The sequence below is a fragment of the Styela clava genome, chromosome 13 (assembly GCF_964204865.1).
Source record: "Styela clava chromosome 13, kaStyClav1.hap1.2, whole genome shotgun sequence".
In the NCBI taxonomy this organism is placed as follows: domain Eukaryota; kingdom Metazoa; phylum Chordata; class Ascidiacea; order Stolidobranchia; family Styelidae; genus Styela; species Styela clava.
Window position 1 is genome coordinate 8955035 of NC_135262.1, and position 17991 is coordinate 8973025.

Below are 17991 nucleotides of genomic sequence, written 5' to 3' on the forward strand. Positions count from 1 at the left end.
GGGCGAATAAGTAAATTCTCAATACTTGGAAACGGCAGACTATTTTATTATTCTTTTTGCTGTACATAAAAAATCTAAATTCGGATCATTTGTATCTTTAGCCTATATTCCATCTATTTTTCGAACTGAACCCGATATTTAGACAGAGAATACATATGCGCATGAACTCTCGATGACAATATGGTCAATAAAGACAGCCGGGATGGCTTTAAATGTAGGCCAATGTAGTGAAATCGGAAACTGTAAAGTTACAGAATCACATCTAAGGGGTCGTGTCCTTGGAGGCGTCCCGCTTTGAAGTCAAAAATTATGGTAACCCTATATATAGGCCTATGGCGCAATGTATTTTTCGGCTGGTCTAAACAAACCTGGTATTAAGAAGGTATCGCTTTTGCATTGTTTACCAGATTTAATACACCACGCATGAGACCGAGGGCTCATGGTCAAATTAATACGAACGAGCACATTCCTGCACCACTACCTCAAAATGTTTAGTATTCCTTGATCGATAGTTGGACTGTTTATGACGCCATAATAATATCCAGCATGACAACCTTTAATGCAACGTTTATGATTGGCTAATAACGCGGTAGCTCTTGCGAAAATTATGATGCAAATTGTGACATACCCATTTATTTGTGTGATTTTTCAATTTAATTTAGGACGATGTTCTATATTACATTAATAATCATTAAATAATAAACAAATAGGGGACTTATTTCCAAGACAAACCAATGAGAATTCTGAACTTTGACACGAACATCGATATTACGCAACAATGAATTTGACAGAGTTGCGATGGATACTTGGATCACCTTGGAGACCTGAGCAATCGGATTTTGCAATTTATTTTTGTCCGGCGACGGTGGGCTGATTTTCGACAGGAGGGTGACGTTTGTCGAACAGTTGGAGAATGAATGATGAATGACTTTTATTTAGCTCCTATAACCTTGTTACTTTTATGGTAAAGTTTTAAATCTAAAAATTAAATTTCAGTTCAACTTATACTTTAATACTGGTGGTGCCGGCAGTAAGAAACTAAGGTTATCGTTAGTTAGAACTGTGTCCTAATTTTAGTGCGAATTTTTAAAATGTCCCTTCAATATCGGAAGATGGCAATAATCAAATGAAATGTTAAAAAGGGGGGATCAGTCATTGTATGCCTACAAATTATCGTACCTTATACTTAATCATTTAGGACATCAAATGGCTGGGATTTTTACTTTTCACTAATTTTTCATAGGTTGTTATCTGACCCCTTGTCTGTAAATACGAAGCAACTTATTGAAGTCTTACAATGTCTGTACTGCACTATCTTACACAATGGTTCTAACAATTGTTTTGGTCACTATATTTTTCAGATTTAATCCAAACTAGACTACTTCTGATATTAAAGTAACATAGTTACTATATTGTGACATGGGTTGCCCTTGTTCTAAGTTTTCATCAGAGGATGAAGATGGCGAAGAAGTTATTGAGGTAAGTAAATCAGTTGAGGGTAATGTGACGGAATTGAATGTTTTGGCAGATGAAGGAATTCGTGATCAAGACATTGATATGGAGATGGTGAAGGAAATGATTGAGCAGGTGATTGAGGATGCGAGGAAGGTGTTGAAGGCAGAGGCAGACCGAATGAAAGATAGATTAGAAGACAAAGACAGCAGCGCGGAAAAGGATACGAAAGAAAAGCTGGAAATACACCGTAGAGGTATCTACACTAAATAATCGCCATTGATTGAATTCAGAGATGTAAGGCGTGCCAAGAAACAAAACTTTCTTGAGAATACTTGAATACAGGCCTATGTGATTTCATGTATTTTGGGTTATATTATTATCATTCTACTTTTTTTATTTTCTCTAGAACGGAGCATCTAACAAATTTGTCCAAATATAACATGTTTCCATATTATTTTAGTGCAATCTACTATGTGCTCTGACGAAGAAGACGCAAAGAAGATTGGGATCAGTTGGTCAGACGCGATTCGCCAGCAGGTATTTTTTCTAGATTTATCATTTAAAACCTATTTACTTACATAAAAAATATTTACTTGAATATAAAAATATTTTTCCAGTCGTGGAAGATTAACGGAGGACGTTTGTTTTCGGAAACATCTGTTTTCGATTCAGAAGATTCGTCGTGGACATTAGAAATTAAAGAAAAGGTGCGATTATCAAATGGAAAGGTTTATTTTCATAAAATTGTGCTAAATTAAATATAAGCCTGATTGTGAAATTTGTTTTAAATTGTCTTGTCAGCAGTCGCCTTTGATATTAAACTGAAGTCAATCTGACGCAATCACGAAATGCATTGAAACTATTATTTGAGTTGAATTTAATGTTGTAATATTTTTATTCAAAACTATTTTTATTTTCCATATGTTTCTGATGAAGCTCGCATGCCTACGCTCTCAAGATACAATATGTCATCGAAAATATTTGGTGAATGGCAATATCTTTTACGTTGACAAGAAGAAGAGATTGGATTCATTAAGAAGAAAGACCATACACGAGCCAAGAGGACGAGGGAGAATCCTACAATATCAACGAAGGTATAAATATAATGAACTTCCAAATGAATTGTTTTCTTTACAGTGGGTTAAGTGAATTACAGCATTTTGCGTCTTGTTTTCGCTATTTCTTTATAATTATTCGAATTTAATTAAAAATTCATTTTAGCTCATGTTATTACATTTTCAGATCTTACATCGACGAGGACTTCAACGAAGAATAATTTTACTTATTAGCAATATTTTATTCAATTATTTTATTCATTTATAGTTTCCTATACTGTTTTAATTTTAATATTTTCGGTGTATATTTGTTTCCATTTTTATTCAGAAATGTCGCCGTGTATTTTATTCGGTCAAATGTGAAAACATAATTTAGATATGTTACCATAAAAATTCCCGATACACACGCCCATTTTGCGTTATTCAGCATATTTCAATAATCTACGAACCATATAAATATACGACGCTGAGTATACGTGGGTAAACTCAAATTTAAGAATTATTGTTCGAACGAAATTTAATAAACTGCTGGTACTTACTCATATATTCTATGTTTTTTTAATCATATTTTCGAATTTTGCTCAAGTCAAGCTCGACCACAAGAGTTATGCATTTATTGACCGAGTGCAATGCGTGTTATATTTCTGAATCGTTTTGCATTTTAACTTCGCATAGAGTGCTTTAAAAATGAAAAATTTTTAAAACATGTATCGCCAATTGTTATTTTTTTTTTTATATAAAACGTTCAAAATATTTTAATCAACGTTTGAATATGTTGCGTAAACTGAATTTTTATTATTATTTTTTTTTTATATTTTACACCTGACAATGTGAGGCATTTATCAATTTCATGTGAAGATTTTATGTTTATATTTTGTAGTCTTGTTGCGTATCTTTAATGTATATTCAAATTTGGTTTAATATTGCGTTCATGAGTTATTTGCCAACCATCAGTGAGAGAAGATTGTTCCTCTAAGTCAGGGCTTTCCAACCTTTTTCGCCATGAACCCCTAAATTTTTTTTAAATTCGTATGGACCCACAAGTGTTCATTGGAGATGTCCAAGTTAAATCACTTGCTGTCTTGATAGAACTATTCAGGTTTAATGTAATCAGTATTATTACCATATTTGATTGGACTGACGGGAAGGTATGCCTGTGGTCCTTGCTTGTTGCGTTTAAGCTTTTCATTTTGTTTGGTTCTGGTACTAAGTTTGCATATTAATTTTGATTCCAATTTTAAATATTCTATGATCAAAGCACTTTACTTAGTGTAGCTAAGATAGATTTATTCAATTATTTTCCTTTTCAATTCAAAACCCTAAGACACCTCACATAGATTTGGACAGTTTTGTCCCCCGACTGTCCGCGAGTTTCCTAGTACTCAAAACAAATAGTCTTTATTGAATATATTGAAGTTTTTAAATTCTCTAACAAAATTTATTGGTAAGAAAACTAACAGAAGTTACATTGAGAACCTTGTGGCTGCTTGTTATCCGCAAGCATCGAGATCCAATTGACCACTAATCCAACTTTCGCTGCTCTTTCGTTTATTTCAGTTTATTCAACAACATATGAAAAATGCAACAACTTTAATGAAATGTACTCATTTATTATATTTAGCACTTTATCTGTGGACCCCCTTGCAATTATGCTGTGGACCCCTGGGGCTTCACCTGGACACCGTTGGGAAGCCCTGTTCTAAGTTGTAAATCATAACTCGGGACATAAATAAAATTGAGGAATCTAGTTTAAATGGTTTTGTGAATTGCTTGTATTCGACAATTGCTTCTTATAAGAGTTATATTATGCCATTGTAATTGATTCTATCCTGGAATCGACATTAATATTAAGATTTAAAACTTATAATTCAACAAATAACTTCAATTTGTTGCGTTTTACGAAATTGATTTCTAGAAGTCGAATTATTTGATTGGAGAAATTTTACAAATGACAAACAGTTTGAATACGGCATCTTTGAAAGTAATTTGTGTTTGTGTTTACTGTCAACCTTGTTCACTTCATCTACAATGCAATACTATCAAATTTAATGTCATTTTATTGAAATATTTATCGTATAATAACACAATATGTTTCTGATGCCTTTTTATCTTTCAATAATGATTGAACAACAAATTTAATATTGTAATTTATTATTTTAGAATTTTTTATATTTTTTTATTGTATTTAGAAACGCAAAAGTTTTAATTCTATAAAAATTTGCAAATTAATTGAAGTTCCATCAATATCAGGCATGAATCATAATTAGTTACGTATGTTTGAGTGCATATGTTTTACATGATATCACTTTATTCTTTGATAATTATCGGCAGGTTTGTCCATGGGACATATATTTCATCCCATTCCCATCCCATGGGAATCCCATAAGAATAAAATTCAATAAAAATTGTTAAGTTTAAGTTTAGCGTGTTCTAAATAGAGCTACATGTACGAAGAGACATTCAAAACAACGAGGAGTTTGTTAACTTTATATTCATAACTATTATACATGTGTCCAGCAGCCCCTTCACGAAGTATATTGTTAATGCTATTTATAAATATCTTGCTCTTTATAAGTAACAAGAGGGCTATGCTTAAATATATATGAAATTTATTTACCAACATTTGCCCGAAAATCAAAGAGTTTTCGTGTCCCATGGGAAATCCAAATGTGTCACATTGCAATCCTTCCTACAGCCCAGTGTTTCCCAAATTTGTTTGACCGTCGTGCCAAAATCATCAGCCAAATTTATGAATTATGTAGCTAATGCTTGTTCCTACCTATTTTTTTTAGATTTAATTTTGATTCAAACCGTATTGCTGCCAATTCTAAACTTAGTGCTTCAATTAAGTCATGGGTTGTCCATGTTCAAAGTGATTGCGAGAAAATAAAGATGATGTCGAGTACAGGAAAATGTGATACTGATGAGATGGTCAATGTGAAAAGAGAGATACTAGAAGACAAAAACAACACCACGTAAAGGGCCATAAAAGAAATGCTAAAAATGCAAGACAGAGGTATATACATAATGTATATTAATTGGTTTTAGAGAATTTTCATCTGGTCAAGAAATAAAGCTTTATCCAGAATATACGTGATTTTTCCATTTTAGATAATATATTTCCATTTTACTTTTTTACACTTATTGATTTTACGCAAACATAATATATGTGTTTTAATATTATTTTAGTGCAATCTACTGCGTGTTATGACAAACGTGACGCAAAGATTATCGGTATCAGTTAATCAGATGCGATTCGCCAACATGTATTTTTTCCAGATTTAATATTTTCAACCTACCTTCTTGTATACAAAAATTATTACTAAAATCTAAAATAATTTTTCACCATCGCAGAAAATCAACGGAGGACGTTTAGTTTCCGAAACATCTGTTTTTGACTTGGGAATTAAAGAAAAGGTGCGATTATCACTTAAAAAGAAATTCTTCCAAAAGATCGTAGTAAATTAATATATGCTTTGTTGAAAACTTTTGCTTTGAATTGTCTTGTCAGCAGTCGCCTTTGATATAAAACTGAAGTCAATCTGACGTCATCTTTACTACTCATCCATTCAAAATGCATTCAAACTGGTATTTGAGCTGAATTTGAGGTTGTAATTTTTTTATTCAAAGCTTTTTTTATTTTTTTTTGATGAAGATTGCATGCCTACGTTCTCAAGACACATTATGCCATGAGAAATATTTGGTGAATGGCATTACCTTTTACGCAAGGGAAAGAGATTGGATTCATTGAAAAGAAGGACCATTCACGAGCCAAGAGGACGACGGAGAATATCAACGAAGGTACAAATATAAAGAATTTTCATGAACTTCATCTTTGCAGTTGGTTTGATAAATTGCATCATTTTGCGTATTTTTCACTTTTTCATTCGACTGTAGTTTTGGAATTCAATAAATTTATATTAGCCCATGTTTTTTTCATTTTCAGATCTTACATCAATGAGGACTTGAGCAACGAACATTAAAACCATTTTCTTACTCAATGTTTATTTTTTTATGTTTTTTTATTTATTTAATGCGATATATCGATTTTTATTTATCCACGCCGTTTCATTTTTTTCTTACAATTTCCGATACTTTTTTAATAATTTCTATACATACACGTTGAAGCATTTTATACATGGTCATTATTTAACATTCTCAATTTCTTCATAGTTTTTTCACGCCTTTGCATTTGTTTTGAACGATTTTCCTGAGAATCTGTTCATTATTCCACTGACTCCCAGAGATATCTATCTTGTGGTTGAATAATTAAGATTCTTTCGGTCTGACGAATAAGTTGTGTAAATTGAAATATTTCTTATCATCATTTATATGTTGTAGAGAACATGTTAACTGCTGTAGCAGTATTTGACTATTACATTGTACTATACAGTATAACTTTTTGGTTTGATGCATACCTTTAATTTTGTTCATGCTTACTTTATTAAAGCAATAAAACAGTATTATTCTTCCAAGCGTCTGTGACAAATGATTGTTATAATTCATAACTTGAGAAGTAAATATTTAGTTTCAATAGACTTCGAAATTTTTAGTATTTTGATATGCAATTCAATACCATCAAGCCAAACAAAAATTGACATCTTTGGAATCCAAAATTCCTGTTCGTGTATTTTATCGCAAAATGTACAAATGATATCAGGAAATATATTTATAACGACAAGCAGAACTTTTTAATACAACGCATATAATTCGAACATTTTTTAAGGTTGAAACATGTTTACAATGAACAATCCTTTTAATTGGTAAATCCTCAGAAGCAGGTATTTAAATTCTGAAATATATTTACATCTTTGAAAGTTAAATTATCCGGAGATGCTATTGATTCAATGCATAACGTTACATAACAATTACAGCAATGATATTTATTTCAATGTTCGATAAACTCGACTAGTACAATGCATAGCATGAAAAATATATTTTGAAACACGATGACCCATGTATTGGAATGTTTTATTTTATTTAAACTAGAATATACACTACTTTTTAAAATAAGCCATTTAAAAACTGTAGTAGGAAAAATATATCTGAAACTTCAAACTTTTCCCTCAAATATTCCACAACTTTTTTGTATTTAGTTTATATCATTAAACAATGTGACAGCTATAGCTAGTCACTTTACCAACAACATATTATGGTAATAGACGTAATATAAAAGCGTATTTTGCAGTAAAACTAAATTTTTATTCTTATTTTCATTTCTGTGAATTTAAGTGAATAATAATGGCCTTTCCAAGCACTCCATTCCACACCATCAGCGTAAGAATCATGATTTCCTCCTACGAAGTAATGGCCGTTAAGGTTGGAAGAATGGCACGCACTGTACCACCAGGCTCCTTTATACAACACTGCACAATTGCCAACGTGGTCATCGTAATCTCTATCTTTCGTAGTGAAATTGGATCCATTGTGTCGACAAAATGAATCACCAGCATTCCCCGAGTATCCACTTACGTAGAGAGTATAATATGATGCCGCATTTGCTACTCGAAAGTTCCTGGATGTGGAAAATATTCAATTTACCCGGGAATCTATCGCCACATCCATGTGAAAGCTAGTATAAACGTTGGTAGACTTTCTATTGTATCGAAAACCTCACTTATAAACAAACTGCTTTTGAACTAGTTAAAAATTAATTATTGGACAAATAACTTATCTATTTGGGTAGACAAACCCAAATAGTTTTAAAAAACGTTCAAAATGTTCTTTCACCCATATCTTTTGATGTATATATTTAATTTTTAAAAATCTATCAATTATTCCAATTACTGTCTGTTTGTAAAGTGCAGTTTCAAATAGATCCCAATAAGTGTAAAATGTTTAATAGGCATGATTAAGTAGAAATACGTATTAGTTAACGCAATTTTAATCGATAAATTCATAACTCACGAATATCTTGCGTAGCGTTTATTTCCTTCCCAATCCTCCATGTCAATCAATAGTTCGTAGCTGTTGGAAGAAGTTAATTGATGCAAAGTTTCAAGACCTACAAGAAGTGATAAAATTTATAAGACATACATACAAAAATAGTATCTTGTCGGATGTTTACTGCCGCAATCCAATTTCTAAGCTATGAGTAGAGGATTGTTTTAATTCATTAATTAATTTACTACCACTATACAAAAGGTTTGTTTCAGTTACAATGTTACCGATTCTATAAATAAATGAAAACGCAAGGCGCTTGTGTGGAGTAAGCTGTGGAGATGTCGAAATTTTATTGTGCATGATGAAATAAATATCGGGTCTAAGTTTTTCAAACTTTTAATCCGTATCGCCTTCCAGAAACTTCAAACACTCGTGCACACAATCCACAGTTGTTTTATAAAATGCACCTAGATTTGCTTTCAACGCATTTCATTAATTTATTACGTTCGATTTTTGTCACAGAGATGTTATTATGTTTTTTGCATTGATATGTGACTTGGCGGGTCACCGAAAACACATTGTGGGCACTTTGTGACCTGACTGGTCAGTTGTTCGCCATCCCTGGTCTAGACCTAAACAGTGATTCAGATTTTGTTTATGCTGTACAAAGCTATCATACCAAGCCAATGCTCATTCGGCGTTTCCCCGAATCCAATTACATAATCATTCCAATCACGATAGAAATTGACTAAGCTATTCATTCGACGTTGAAACACCTAATGTAAAGAAGTACATGGTTACCTTATTATGCAGATGTCTTAGCAGGATAATATTAGAACAAGAACATTTTATTACTTATAGCATACATTCATAATTATCAGGTAGTAAAGTTTGTAAACACAAGTCAATCTTACCCCTTCCTACAACATTTTATTTGTCGTTAATTAGGTAGAATATAGGTAGATTAGAATATATCCAAATTACAATTTAGTATTGATATAAAACTATTTTCACTTGATATTTCCCTAAAATTTATATAGAATATACATACCAGCCATGCCCCTCCATCAGTTGTTTGGTCACAATAAACATCTTTGTTCACAATGATGTCATCACCCTTGAAAACCCCGCCAGTTCCATTCCATATTTTTGCATCTCTTTGAAATAATTTATCACAATATGATCCTTTATCTAGAAAGAAAATTAGGAAAAAAAATTTTTAAAAATATATAAGCAAGCATTAAAATAATGTTAATGCTCGTCTTCATAAAACTAGTTGCAGAGCGATAACAAAAGAGGAACGTGCGTATATATTTCTTATGAAGCAACATCAACTCGCAAAAATCAACATGAGAGTGAAATGTTTCCTATTGGAAATATAAGATTACACAACGGGCGAAACCAGACCAAAGAAATTACGAAAAATCAGATTGGCGTCAAAACACATTTATCTGCAACAACGGCAATTTGAAAGCGATTCTCAAAGTGGTTCAAACGTAAAATAATTCATTGTTCCAACAGCAACCAAAATATTAAGACGGTTTATGGTTCCAAAGCTACCTTTTCTCTTAGCAGATGCAACTCTTAGTTTTAGATTAGTAACTATTTCTGTAAAAAAATAAGAATATATTACATAATAGGAAATGATAAATGACAATAACATATATTTCAACACAAATATAGGTTTGGTTAAACCCAGATGGAAATATTCCGAAACATTATTTGCTTTTCTTGATAATTACCGCTTGCCTTGAATATATATTACATTTAGCTTAGGGCATTCCTTTTGAAATCGTGTCTGAAATTCATGTTCGGGTTCTATTGAATTGGTACGAATAAGTTGTCAATAATAAAGAAAATTGGCAAATTATATCGAATATTAGAAAAAAAAAATGGTGATAATTGTAGAGTCAAAATAGTATTTTCTAATACAAACTCGAGAATGTTAACCTTATTGATCAGGATTTTCACAAAAACCTTCGGATACGAAACGACCGTTTTTCCACTTGTGTACGCATATTCCACCTACATGTATATTTATGAATAAATGAAAGAGCAAGAATTGAATTAGGTTGATTTTTTATTGATAGAACACCATGCAAAAGTATAAAATTTCACTCACCTGTTATGTTGATTGACATCAACAATCCGAGCATAACAACAACCACGCGAAAAATGATCTTCACTTTTGCTTCCAATAGAAGAGGTTACAATCATCAAATATTCGCATTCACATTTACTGCTTTACCATACTAATATTTGATTAGAAATAACTTCTGGAACTTTAAAATCAATCTCATCTTAATCAGATATAAAAGTTATCCTAGCCCCAAGCACCTGTTCAAAAGCAAGTTCTATGCAATTGTATGTAATTTTTAGAAGTTCGCGACTGCATGGCACTTGGTATAACCTCATACTCATGTTTAAATTATAATTTTTTCGCTAATCGTTACTAAAACCAATTCAAAGTTTGCCATACAAAGGGTATTGTGTTTATTACCACGAAGGGTATGGCTTGTTCGTGACTTGCTTTTTTCGTTGCACATCAAGTATTGAGCGGGTTTTCATAATGCAACTTCGCCTCGTCAAAACACATTAACCTGGTTTCCTTCCACGAATCATACCCACGCGGATGGATGACGTGCTAAAACAACACTAACGTGCGCTACAAGGCAAATTGCCCTGGTTTAATTTAACGATTGGGGTTCAACGTTTATAGCATATCTTCGATCAAACATACATACTATGCGATTGCTTTTTTATGGTTTTCAATCGGAAATTTCGGTTATTATTTTTCATTTTTACGTACGGCATATGACTAATATTATATTTTTATCACTGGTGGTTGAGAGCTGAAATTCAAATAATGTTTATAAAAATCGTGTTACGCTTTTATTGCTTCTTCGGTGGACAAAAGCATCATCATTTAATCTCTTGTTAGAAGCGTCACCAAATACTACTCCTGAAAGATTTTCATCATTGAAGTTTTGCAAGAAAAAAATCTGATTGTGATCTCAGCTAGTTTGTTATCACGGGTGAAATGAATAATAGGTTTAAATATTTACAACACAATAATATAGAAAACCGTTCCAACGCCTCGCATATTTGAGTTCACTTAAGTGCAAGAGGAACGGATTCCATGATGGTTTTCACTCACCTAGCGAACCTGAGTGGCAATTCCAAAATCCTGATATTTTAAAGTAACATTTTTAGTATAAATTGAATGATAAAATAATTTCCGATAATTTTTGTTGGAATATAACGGACATTATAGAAACTGTTCTAATGGCCTAAGAAGGTTGCGACAACTAAAAAACTATGTAAAGTTTTAATTCTGTGATTGTGTAAACTTGATTTTTGGACACGTTTAGTGGCCATAACGATCGTTTCAAAATTTTGTTGTTATTGGACACGTAGTGGACATAACGATCGTTTCAATATTATGTTGTTGTTGTTCTTGTTCTTTGACACGTTTTTAAAAAGTCGCTTTTCTCTTCGAATTCTGGACCAATTGCTTTGAAATTTTCAGTGGTTAAAGATAAAAATTTTCTCCAGAAGGCTATTACTTTTTTTTTCGCTATGACGTCATCAAAATTATGTGACTCTACGTGTCCATATATTTGAGCATAGCTCTCTTGTTGTTATTGTTATTTGTCTCCGTCTCCATTTTTAAAAAATCGCTTTTCTCTTCGAATACTGGACCAATTGCTTTGATATTTTCAGTGGTTAAAGATAAAAATTTTCTCCAGAAGGCTATTACTTTTTTCGCTATGACGTCATCAAAATGATTGCCACTGGGTGCTACGTGTCCATATATTTGAGCATATCTCTCTTGTTATTAAATCGATGTTTTCATAGTTGATCAATGAAAAATAAATAAAATAAATAAATAAAATTGCGCGATGTTATATATTTGTGCGAAATTTGCAATAACAAATTTTTGCAATCTATTAGCTAATCATGAAGATTGCTAAAAGTTTGTAGAATATGAGTTACCAGAAAAGAACATAGAGGTAAATATGACTTTCAGCTTATGTTCTACCTGATGTTATTTTAAACGCCAATTATCATTTTTGGTCATAGTGATAAAATCGAGGACAGTCCTGGTCCTGGACCACTACTTCAAAATGTTTTGATTTTCCGGATCGTTAATTGGACTATTTACGTCGTCATAATAGTATCTTTGCGTGCCAACTTATAATGAACGTTTATAATTGATCAATAACGCGGTAGCTATTGCGAAATTTATGACACAACTTGTGACTAATGCATTATTTTATTTGTTCGATTTTTCGATTACGTTTAGGACAGTTCTCTATAATAAATAAATAATCATTAAAATTAAACAAACTTCGGGTTTTGCCTACTTTCATTGCGAACTAACTTAAAATTTTGAACTTTGATACGAATGGCTGGTATTAAGTAACAATGAAATGAATGAAGTTGCGATGGATACTATCACCTTGGAGACTCGAGCAATCGGATTTTGCAACTTATTTTTGGTCAGCGGCAGCAGGTCGATTTTCGGCAGGAGGGTGATGTTTGCAGACCCTGTATTTGAAGAATGAATGATGAATGATTTTCATTTAGCTTTTATGACCTTGTTATTTTTAGGATAAGTTTAAATCTTAATATGAATTTTCAATTCATTTTAAGATTTAATGCAGATGGTGCCGTCAGTGAGAACCTAACGCTAGTTCGAATTGTGTCCCAATTTTGGAGCAAATTTTTAGAATCACGTTTCAATATCGTAAGATGGCAATAATAAAATGAAATGTTGAATAAGGCGACCAGACATTGTATGCTTTCAAATTATCGTAGATTACACTTAAAATATTTAGGAAATCAAATGGTTGGGATTTTTAGTTTTTACCAATTACTCTTAGGTTGTTATCTGTTACCTGTAAATACAAAGCAACTTCTGTACTAGCTTACGCAATGGTCCTAACGATTGCTTTGGTCACTATATTATTTAGATTCAATCCAAACTACTTCTGATTTTAAAGTAACATAGTTATTAATATATTGTGACATGGGTTGCCCATGTTCAAAGTTTTCATCATAAGATGAAGATGGCGAAGAAGTTATTGAGGTAAGTAAATTAGTTGAGGGTAATGTGACGGGATTGAATGTGTTGGCAGATGAAGGTATTCGTGATCACGACATCGTCATTGATATGGAGTTAAATAACAAAATGATTGAGGATGCAAGGAAGGTGATAGAAGAGATGTGATAGAAGAGATGTATTAGAATACGAAAACAACAGCCCGGGACACAATAGAAATGCTAATGATGCACTGCAAAGGTATATACTGGAATTAGGTAATCTCCTCTAATTGAATTTGAAGCATTTAAGACGGCTCAAACAACAAAACCTACTTGAGAATTTGCAATATTTGTAAAATATTTTATGTTTATATTTTGTGGTCTTGTTGCTTATCTTTCATGCATATTCAAATTTAGTTCAATACTGTGTTTAAGAATCAGTATTTTTCTAACCATCAGTGACAGATGATCGTTCCTCTAGGTTGTAAATCATGACTTGAGACGTAAATAAGAATGAGGAATTTTTTTTTAGCATTTCTTTTATGTTTTTTTCCGTGTTGCTGTCTTCGTCTTCTAATCTATCTCTCTTCACATTGACTATCTCATCAATATCACATTTTTCTCTACCCCACCAGTGATCTCATCCATCTGATCTGCCTCAGTTCTTATCCTCGTTTCATTTATCACCTTCCTCGCATCCTCAATCACCTTCTCACTCATTTCCTTTATCATCTTCATATCAATCGCAATGTCGTGATCCTGAATCTTTTGCCAAAACATTCGATTAGACAACCCATAACAAACATCTATCTAAGTACCAAGTTTAAAATTGCAACTGGGTTAGGGTTAGTATTGGTTTAAATATCCGTTAAACAAAAAAATTCCATAGGTGCAATAGTATGCAGGTGCAATTGTCATGGGTTCAAATGTAATGGAACCGGTTTTACATAATATTCATTTATACCTATCGGTACTGCATTCCTTGCCGTTGCCCAGTATTTTCCAAAATTTTGTGTCTGTCAATAAAACGTAGAATTATAAATAAAAATGTACTCGAGTGGGGGATTCGGTCGGTGAGTGGAAACCTTGTTGCGGAAAATTATTAATCAATACGTTAATCTTACAAGACGTCGAATGAAGTTCACAACGAATACCATCTTATCAATTAATAAGAAAGGTACCATTCCTCGTTTCTATCCGTATCAAATTGCAATACATTGCTTCATACTAATTAACAGATACGCTGAAAGGAGTAATGAATGAAACTTGCAATGAATTTTTATCAAACCAAGGGTAAGATACATTCTCTAGAATGAAACTTGCCGAATGATCAAGTTTTGAGCACGTCTTATAAATTTCCTGCTTTGATGCATTGAGTCATTGAAATTTTACCAGCAATATTACCCGCTTTCCTCGGTCTCAGAGTTATCTAGGTTATTCAATTTAATACGATTGGGATATGGCTGAAAGGTTGAGAAACAATGAAATATTATCTTATAGGAAGCAAATGCGACATGCAAATTTCACATATGCACGTTGTCTAAAAATCAATGGTATGTTTTTTAGCTGACTCAAACTTTAGCAAACCTTGTATTATGGCAATAAGTTGCATGATGACTCTTTGCATACCAGCTATTTTTAGCACCTTTTACATTTGACTTTCATTAGAAATAAAATTTACATTGTTTTGTACAGTTTTATTTACTCACAATATCACACAAAAGCATAAGATTCATTTACATCTTCGTATTCTATATATACTTTGTAAAATGAATTACGGGAAAATCGAAACTCCTTAGGACACAACGGCATTTATTCAGCAAACATTCATTATTCTGAATAGAGTGATAATATAACCAATAAGCTGAATAGATCATCTACAGTGTAGATTCTACACTGTTGATTCGGCTGTTTTTGCATCAGTGTTGGCCGAAATACTTTGCGTGGTTTTCCTCCTCTTTTTACAACAATTGAAAACATGAAAGCAAGGAAGAATTCTCTCCTTCCAGTCATTGAAACAGAAAAGTAGACAACACAAATTTAAGAGAACATTAAAATTGTAAACCACCGATAATCCCACCTTTGATAAAATAATAAACGCAATGACATCACTAACGATTGTTATTGGAGTAATTACCAGTGATCTCCTAAGTAATGTAATAGATCGTCTTTCGACTCTACGACTTTGAATAACATTTTTCGTGATTTTTTTGTGACGAAATAATGGAATTAAAAATAGCACGAGAGTCGAAATTTGTGTTTCAATTTGATATAATAGAAACGTCATCATTATCCAGCGGGGTAGACATTTTAATTCTTTAACATTTCCTTGGATACCAAAATATGCAAGCGAAACGCTCAAACATACACTGAAAATCAACATGAATATTCCTTGAAATTGACTAAAATATCGCAATGGTCTCGATGAGAGATGATTCAATGATGGTTCTGTATAAAACATCGTTTGACGGAGCCACAATATATAATACGCTGATGTAAATGACCACCCGGTGAAAACAAGATCGGCTACATACGAGGGACTATTTCTCTTCTGATGAACCATGAAAACTGCGATCATCTTAGCTAATGCAATAAAGCAACATGCCAAAAGTGTTAGACTCATTATAGATCGAAGATTCGATATCAACAAAATGTCTGATAGTTTTCCAAGATGAAGTTTATACAGCTTTTCGCGGACAAGAACATAGATCTGACAAAAAGTGATGTAGACCAAGGCTGTTGTAATAATTACATCCCCGTAAAATTTCACGATGATAACATCATTCAGAGATTGAGTTTCGTTCTTTGTGCAACTCATGGCTGACTTGTGGGGTTGATGCTGGCTTTTTTTATATATATTTTAAAATATAGTATCTAACCACAAGTAAAACACACACCAAAACAAAAAACAAGGTTAAAAAAACGTCGAAACGTAAGTGGAATTGAATATTAAGTAATGCCATCTTTTATGTATATGTTATATATATGTAAATAACAATTTTTTTTTCTAAGACTACTCAATTCGGAATGGGGCAAAATAAACTATTTGCTCTGTGTTGATATTGTGGCATAAATATATCAATACAGTAATGTTGTCGGAAATATAATTTTCAATCTCAAACCAACGAGAGTTACTGAAAAAATACATTCGCCAGAACTATTTTAAGCCTTTTACACAACTTAATTAATTTACACCTTGTCAGGAATGTAAGCGTCTTTTTCCCAAAACTACGAGGGAGAACGATACCAAATAATTCACATCTGATATTACTTCTAAATCACTCTTGTCTGGAACAAATCAGAGTCAAGGTTCAATTTGCATAAATAAAGTAATTAATTGCTGAACAAGAAAACGAATTTCTGATCCTAAAACTTCAATCTTAAATTCAACCGGGCGCTAATCTAAGTCTGAGAATAGTTTGCCGGAAGCCTCAAAACGATGACAAAAATGATGTGCAGTATTTAAAAAACCTGCCATGATCATTTCAGACGCTTCCTGTGACTATCCATTTTCAATGAAGATGACCAACTCAATTCTAACTAACATCAAATCTGATTCACTTCCGCATACATTGGTTTATTCCAAACGTATACAGACTTCACTGAAATACAGGCTGTGACTGTTTGGATATGATTCCTATGATTTCAAAAAATATCAGAAGTCTATGTAGTAAATTCGGGAGTTTATACACCACACTTGTTACACCATCTGATGTCATTTTGTACATTTCAATATTTGGTATTAGCCTACTACATGAATGAGAAAAGTACTTTTGACTTGGTCTTGTTTATATATATGAAAAAAAAACATTTATTTTCATATACTCCCGGATTTTTTTATTTTTTCCAATACACGATTACTCTTCAAACACGGATATGCACTTTGGATTGATATTCCGCTTATGGTTCGGATAATTCACGATCACATATTGAAACATTTGAGACCAACACCAAAATCATCAAAAATGTTTAACATACCATTTCGCCATATTTGTAGCGGGTGCACAAATTAAAGCAAACGCATTTTGTGAAACTTTTATTTGGCTTCTGGTGGTATTTATTTTAAATGGCATTTAACAAACATTTATTCTGATTTATAAAATAAAAAAAAATCCGATTTAATTTTCCAGCTAGTGTTGCTCTGACATTACTAAATCCCGTTAGCCTGAATTTAAAATAAAATATGTCTGCAATACGCGTCCAAACTCTTATTGAAGTATGAAATGTCGCTGTAATATTCTGCAGATATTATATCGGACAGTGTTCTTTTGAACTTTCTGGAATTGCTAAGCCACAAAAAATGAGATCTCACAAGTATATTGTGAAATTTTTTCCATGAATTCCATCTATGAGAAATTCACTTCCGCATAGTTGTTTCCGAGCTGATATTGACCTGAACTCTTACAAGCCCCACTAGAAGCGTTTTGAGGGAAGTGTGCGAAATTAAAAGGAGTGCTGAAAAGTTTTGCCTCATCTATACTGGTATGCTGAACTATCGGAAACTTTGTCATCTATGAAATCATTGTGCTTCAATATAATTTATTTCAATATC

General features: G+C 32.5%; 2 protein-coding genes across 4 annotated transcripts; one reads left to right on the forward strand and one right to left on the reverse strand.

Moving 5' to 3' along the window:
- Positions 1-885: 885 nt before the first annotated feature.
- Positions 886-6743, forward strand: LOC144431451 (uncharacterized). 3 transcript variants are annotated; one of them, XR_013480017.1, is made up of 9 exons: positions 886-964; positions 1529-1708; positions 1916-1992; positions 2073-2162; positions 2392-2549; positions 2698-5526; positions 5865-5927; positions 6166-6311; positions 6457-6743. XR_013480017.1 is itself a non-coding variant. In XM_078119587.1 (5 exons), exons 1-5 carry the CDS (start codon positions 1420-1422, stop codon positions 2729-2731), a joined length of 648 nt encoding a protein of 215 aa, XP_077975713.1. In that variant the 5' UTR covers positions 1267-1419; the 3' UTR covers positions 2732-5830. The 3 variants fall into 3 exon arrangements, 1 of the variants encoding a protein (XP_077975713.1); XR_013480016.1 differs by lacking the exon at positions 886-964 and having other exon boundaries at positions 1267-1708; XM_078119587.1 differs by lacking the exons at positions 886-964; positions 5865-5927; positions 6166-6311; positions 6457-6743 and having other exon boundaries at positions 1267-1708; positions 2698-5830.
- Positions 6744-7148: 405 nt separating this feature from the next.
- On the reverse strand, positions 7149-9164 carry LOC144431458 (microfibril-associated glycoprotein 4-like). The gene is made up of 3 exons (XM_078119612.1): positions 9073-9164; positions 8418-8514; positions 7149-8025 (listed from the first exon to the last, which is right to left on the reverse strand). The coding sequence occupies exons 1-3, from the start codon at positions 9152-9154 to the stop codon at positions 7704-7706; spliced, it is 501 nt and encodes a 166-aa protein (XP_077975738.1). The 5' UTR covers positions 9155-9164; the 3' UTR covers positions 7149-7703.
- Between the last annotated feature and the right edge of the window lie 8827 nt (positions 9165-17991).